Genomic DNA, 7127 nt, shown 5'->3' with positions numbered 1-7127 from the left:
GTCAAGACTTTACTTTGATTAATTAAGTTTTCTATTTGGTAAAGAAACAAAGGAATAGACATGATTAGGCATAGTAAAATTAATTGAGACTGTACTTTGATTAAATTTACTATGGACAATCTAAACAATTCTCACTTTTAATTGAGACTGTACTTTGATTAAAAGTGAGGATGCCAACAAATGAATTGAGTCTTTACATTGATTTATTTGTAAATCAACAACAATAATTAATTTAACAATAATCTCTAGATAACCAATGAAGAATCTTATTTAGAAAAAGCAGTGGAATTGACCTATTTACTATTATTGTGTTTACAATCTTCCGTGTCATTTTCTTTGCATATCAAAACCCCCCTATTTTTATAGTTGCTAGTTTTAATTGCATTTTTGAGAATCAAATATTTGATCTCAATTCCGTATTCGTTGTGAGACGACTCAGGGTTATCTTAACCCTAACTATTTTCTTCACTATAAACTAGCAATACTGAAGTTGCTAAAGTAGTGGTAATTTGATCGCCTAACGACAGCGATATCAGAGACCAAAGGTACATAGGTACACTTGTTTTATGCCTTTTACTTTATGCTTTATGCCTTTGCTTTACTCTCTCATCCACATCATTTTGCTCCCCAATCACCATGCGCCACCTAGCATTGCTTTCTTACTCCTAATTAACCTACAAAGCAAATAAACATAGATTAGCATGTTGGCTTAAGTCAAGTCAACTATAGTCAACAAGTCAAACCTACTCGAAGGTCAACAAGTCAACTAAAGTTTATTCAACTAAGTCAACTTAGGGAATCAAAAATAACAAACACAAATGAAAGGGATGAAGGATTAGTGAACTTCCTTTCTAAACATGCTTAGTCTTCTTAAGCATGTGCCTTCATCCTTGGTTGGGGTCAATCCTTCATCATCCTCCCCTTCTTGGAGAAAATTTGACCACAAATTCTATAAGCCTTTGTAGATGGAGCTTGACTTGATTTGGGGGACGTTTTGCGCCTCCCTTTTATGAGCTCTTGTTCCATCTTTTCTAAGGGTACTACCCCTAGCTTTGGTTAGGCCATCCCTCTTTTCTAGACCACTCTTCTTCACATGTTTGCGCATTGGGTTTTCCTTTTGAGCCTTGCAAGAGAAGGAAGAATGGTGATGTCCATCTTGCTTTGGAAATCTTTTTTTTAGAGGCAAGTAACACTTTGGAGGTAACTTGCTTTTTTTCTTTTTCATCTTTTCGCTTATCTTTCACTTTATTTTGGTCCTCATTTGCTTGATTGGGTGAGAGAGGTAGGAGTGTGAACTTCTTGCCTTGGAAGGAGAAAGCATAGGTGTTAGTATGGCCATCATAAAAGACTTTTCTATCAAATTGCCATGGCCTACCTAACAAAATATGAGTTTCTTCCATAGGCACAACATCACATAACACCTCATGTTTAAAATTTCCAATTGAAAAGTTAATGAGGACTTGTTGAGTTACTTTAATGTCTTCTTTCTTAAGCCATGATAGCTTGTAGGGCTTGGCATGAGGGATAGTTTTCAAGCCAAGCTTGTCCACAACCCTTGTGCTAGCCACATTTACACAACTTCCATTATTTATGAGGAGGGGACATAGTTTGTCTTTGATATGACACCTTGAATGAAAAAGGTTTTGTCTTTGAGAAGGGTCAAGTTCCTTGGAAACTTGTCTTAGTTGGTGCCTTATCATTAACAATCCACCTTCAAGGGGTTTAATCCTTTCACTTGAAGAAGAAGTGTGGGAAGAAGTACTTTTGGGGGAAGGGAGAGAAGAATGTTCACTCTCTACTTCTTTTTTTAAGGTTTAAGGCCATGGTTCTTTTGGTGGGACAATTTGAAGCTATGTGCCCATATCCCAAACACTTAAAACATTTTATAGAACTTATCCTTGTACCTTGAGAAGAATTAGGAGTTTCATTAGAAGGCCTAGACGAATTAGTCCTAGGAGGTGGGTCTTGGAAACTCTTGAGTGGTGATTTATCATGTTTTCTTTCTTTATCTTTCCAAGTACTATAATAGTAGTCATTGTATGAACCACTCCTCTTGGCCTCTTTTTTCTTTTGCAATTGAGTTTCAACTTTGATGGACAAATGTAAAACTTTTTCAAGAGAGGAGTACTCATATAACTCTGCTAAATCTTGTATGTCCCTCCTTAACCCACTCACAAATCTAGCTACCTTTTCCTCTTCACTTTCAAATTGGAGTCTTACTTTTAGAAGCATGGACTCCATTAACTTGTAATATTCATCCACACACACGGACCCTTGTTGAAGCCTTTGGAGCTTCAAAAGAGTCTCCCTCCTATAGTAGGAAGGAACAAATCTAGCGCGCATCAAATTTTTAAGGTCCCTCCAAGAAGTTGCAAGTGACTCTTGGTTAATATTGTCCATACATAATTGATGCCACCAAGTCATGGCATAATCCTCAAACTCTAAGACTACCAAATCTACTTGCTTTTGATTGACTAACTACATGAATGGTAAAAATTTGGTCCACTTTTTGTTCCCACTCAATGTAGATGTTTGGGTCATTTTCTCCTTTGAACTTAGGAATCTTTGGAGTTTGCTTCTCTTGTGATGGTTTGCGCCTAGAATGCTCTCTTTTCCTAGCCTCTCTTTCTTGCTCCTTAGCTTCAAGCCTTTGAATGTGCTCTTGGATTCTTAGGTCACTTTGCTCCTTGTCCTTTCTCAATTGTTCAAAGGCCTCTTTCCTAGACAACTCCAAATCCCGAAGCAACTCATCAATGTATTGTTTTTGTTTGGTGTAGGTGCATTTGATGAACTTGGCATGATTCCTACAACAAAAACACTCAAATCCGAGACAAAATAAATGGATTAGGGGTTAGACAACATGAAAATCGAGACCAAATCCAACCCAAAATGCAACCCAAGTGTTTAGATCACACTCCCAAAGTAACAAGGCAAGGCTAGCACTCAAAATCCACCAAAGGAGTGAAGCAAACACTTTTAAAAACTAGTTCAAAACCTTTCAAATGCAAGACAAGAGATTCGGCCACAACACCCCAAGAGTTTCAAGAAAAGAAAACTACTAAGACAAAACAAATAACACCTACTGACAAGCAAGAAAAGCACAAAAACAAGGAAAGCTAAACTCTAAGGAAAGAAAAATATTGGTGACAAAACTTTGAACAAGACTAACACAAGAAAAACAAATTTTTAAGACTCTATGAAAAGTACTTGACAAGCATCTTCAAGTCTTAAATCATGCATACACCAAGAAAGATCAAAACCAAGTCAAAGAATGGAACTAATTTGCCAATATCACCCATTTCTCAAGCATGAAAATTAGTAGCATAACACTTAGTGACAAACACACTTTGAGTTCACCAATGAGCAAGTTTGCTCTCGGTTTTTTGACAAATTTTAGTGTAAAAATTTTCTTCTTTTCACAACTAGCTTCATAAAATGGTGAGAAAGAGTTTTAGGTGGCTTGGACACTTAGTTCCTCAAGTTTTAGGCCAAAATCAATTTCATGTAGCATACATCAAGCAAGACATAAAGTGAAAGCAAGATTCAAATACTTGGAAAAACAAGAATAAGAAAACTTCAAGTTAACATATGACATATGACTCAAGCAAAAGTTAAGCACATTTAAAGACTCAACATGACATACACAAAGAAACAAACATGTAGCTATCATGCATTTAAACTCATGGATTTGAGGCTCAAAGACTAAGCATCCAAGTACATGTTATCCAAACACATTTAGGAGCTTAAAGAGGTGCAAAAACCGTAGCCAAACTGTCACAACAAAACTTGAAAACGCTGATTCACGTATTCTTGGCAGATCTGACCTTTGCTCACTAATTTGATCATAACTTTCTCCACAGAACTCCAAATGCGTTGGTTCTTTTTTTTCTGGAAACTAGACTCATAGAGCTTTCTTTTGACATCGAAAACGTAATTTTTGGACCGCTGAGCTGGTGCAGTTTAATGTTTTAAAATCGTCACGTTTTCTGCCAACACTATTTTTGTGTCATGGAAGTGGATTTGAACCATACCAAGATAGCTACAACAAAGGTTAGCACATGAAAAACACCATATTCAAGATAACCTAGGCTCTAGATACCAAATGATGAAGGATTATGTTGTTCCTTTTTAATATTATTGAGTATGGTGTGAGTTGATTAAGAAAGCTAAGTGACATCCCCACTGGACATTAAGATAGAAGCGATTTAGATGTGAAGGTTTCTTTCACAAAGCTCAAGAGAAGAAGATGATGGATTGATTCAAAACAAAAAGGAAATGGAAAGCACATAAACCATAGAAAACCAAGAATAATTAAAGGAAGAAGAAAACATAAAATGGAAAGGAAAGAAATGGTAAGAAATGTGAGAAGCACGCCACTACAAGGCTAGGCTAGAAGCCATGGCAACCTTGAAGATGAGTGGATGTGTGCAGCCACTTACTATGCAAGATAAGGCTTAAAAGTATTCACTCCCAAGGGAGGAAACTCTCACAAATGGTTGAGACACAAGAGTGTTTTTACTTCAAAACGTTCAACCATTTTACATGTCTAGGAGCACCCCTTATATAGAAGAGTTTAGGGGCCTCTAAGCAAATAAAAGATACCTAAGCATGTCTCTACAAAAACCTAACCCTAGCTTCTAGAAACTAGGTCAAATAAGGTTACAAAAATGAGAGACAAAAGAGCCAACTATGGTGTGTGCAAGGCTAATTTCGTTCTAGCATAAAAGGAGACAAAGAATGTGTCTCATATGTCTCTAAAAAGTGGCCAAAGTGTGCTAAAAACAAAGGAGACCAAAGGTACATAGGTACACTTGTTTTATGCCTTTTACTTTATGCTTTATGCCTTTGCTTTACTCTCTCATCCACATCATTTATGCTCCCCAATCACCATGCGCCACGTAGCATTGCTTTCTTACTCATAATTAACCTACAAAGTAAATAAACATAGATAGGCATGTTGGCTTAAGTCAAGTCAACTATAGTCAACAAGTCAAACCTAGTTAAAGGTCAACAAGTCAACTAAAGTTGATTCAACTAAGTCAACTTAGGGAATCAAAAATAACAAACACAAATGAAAGGGATGAAGGATTAGTGAACTTCCTTTCTAAACATGCTTAGTCTTCTTAAGCATGTGCCTTCATCCTTGGTTGGGGTCAATCCTTCATCATCATCCCCCCTACTCTTGATAAGTTCTTCCCACAAAACTTTCCTTTCACTAAACATACATGGAGAGTATACATTTACTATAGTAACAAGTTGTTTGTTCTCTCCCCACTCCCCCTCTATAATTATATAACCTTTCACACTTTTTGATTTTAACAATGTGAAATTATTCTTGTTCCACACACTTAGAATACCTACGCCTCCATTTTCTTCACCATTATACAATTAATCTATATTAATATCTCCCCAAATTGACTAACACTTCTCTCTTGTTATAATAGTCATTTTAGTCTCTTGGACCACGTCTACCTTCTCCTTTCTAATAATGTCTCTTATGTATCTCCTAAGTCATACAACACAACAACTTCGTGATCAAACAACAAACATGTAGTTTGTACTAGGTTACCTGACTGGTGGCCTCGGTAGTCGTCAAGGCGAATACATGACTAGGGGCTCTAGGTCGATCCCCCACTGGTTTCTTCGTTGGTGCACCTCCAGCTGGTTTCTTATTCGGGCAGTGTCGTGCAAAATGGCCCGTCTGATCACAAACATAGCACTTGCCAGTGCTACCACCACCACCACTAGAACTAACTGCCTTAGGGTTTTGGACAATCCCTCCGATAATGCTCCCCACCACAGTTGTAGCACTGTAGTTTCTTAGCCGAACTCTGTGTCCTATCATACGGCTTCTTCTGTTGCCGTGAATCAGAGGTAGTCTTCTGAGGTCGAGGCCCTTTGTTGGGCCCTATCTCCAGCTGCTCCACAGCCTTGGTCTGCTCCACCAAGACTGGGAACTCCCTGATCCGGAGAGATACAATAAAGCGGCACAGCTCGTGTTTCAGCCCGCCCTCATATTTTCGGCATCTCCACTCCTCGATAACAGTAGGCGTGTAGAACCTGGCCAAATACTCAAACATGTCTGTGTATGCCTGCACAGTCAGGTTCCCCTGCTGGAATGTGAGGAATTTCGCCTCTCTCTCATGTCTGGCACTGGCTGGAAAATATTTTTCCAGAAATCTCTCCCTGAATGAAGTCCAGGTAACCTCCTCGCCCCGGGTCTGCATAAGCTGTTGCATGCCTGTCCACCAGTACTTTGCGTCAGCTACCAGCAGGAAAGAGACAAATGAAAGCCTTTGAGCATTTGTGCAATCGATCACCCGACAGATTTTCTCACACTCTTTAAGCCAAGCATCGGCTTCATCTAGAGAAGATTTGCCCGCAAATTTTGAGGGCTTATGTCTCATAAAGTCCTCCATCGACATCGGGCGTGTGGGTGCTACCACGGCTCAAGGTTGCGCTACAATGGGCTGCATGGCATCTACCATCTGATGTATCGCCTGCGCGATCTCATCAGCCCCAGCATTATTCCTCCCCCTCCTATTTGCCATAGCTTGAGTACGCCATATATAACTTTTCACATCAAACAACTTTGGTTAAGACTTCATACTAAAAGTTAGATAACACACAATGATCAAAATGATCTCACAAGCACACAGGCAAGCTCACTCCCCACAGACCCCAAAAAAATCATTTTGAAAACAAAGCTGTGATACCAAATGTAACATCCCATCAGGATATTACGAATTTAATAAAAATAAAATAAATAATTAATTACACAATAATTAATTATGCCTCATTTCCCAAAACACAGGGACATTTAAAACTTTTAACATCGTATAATAAAACATCGTCTCTTAGCTCACAAAGTTAAATAATGTTCCAGAGTCACTCAAAAGTTTACATATCATTTAAAAATCGAAAACTAATAAACATAGTAATAAAAATCCCATGATCATCCCCTCTCCGCAGCTAAGCCTCACCAACTCCACCTGCATCATCACCTGCTCACGTGTAACGCGTACACGATCATCGCCAAACACAAGCAGATAGGGTGAGCTAACAGAAAAAAAACATATAAAAATGTACCAAACACACATATACATGTATAACAGATAAAACATTTT

The 7127-nt window shown here is 38.3% G+C and overlaps 1 protein-coding gene across 1 annotated transcript; it reads right to left on the bottom strand.

The window, feature by feature from the left end:
* Positions 1-5759: 5759 nt before the first annotated feature.
* Positions 5760-6425, bottom strand: LOC114180607 (uncharacterized). Its single transcript, XM_028066916.2, has one exon. It carries the CDS (start codon positions 6423-6425, stop codon positions 5760-5762), a length of 666 nt encoding a protein of 221 aa, XP_027922717.1.
* Positions 6426-7127: the final 702 nt, after the last annotated feature.

The sequence above is a fragment of the Vigna unguiculata genome, chromosome 4, assembly GCF_037176805.1.
Source record: "Vigna unguiculata cultivar grain cowpea cultivar isolate G323 ecotype 2 chromosome 4, ASM3717680v1, whole genome shotgun sequence".
In the NCBI taxonomy this organism is placed as follows: domain Eukaryota; kingdom Viridiplantae; phylum Streptophyta; class Magnoliopsida; order Fabales; family Fabaceae; genus Vigna; species Vigna unguiculata.
The sequence above is the reverse complement of the archived record's forward strand: the minus strand, read 5'-3'. Positions and strand labels throughout refer to the sequence as shown.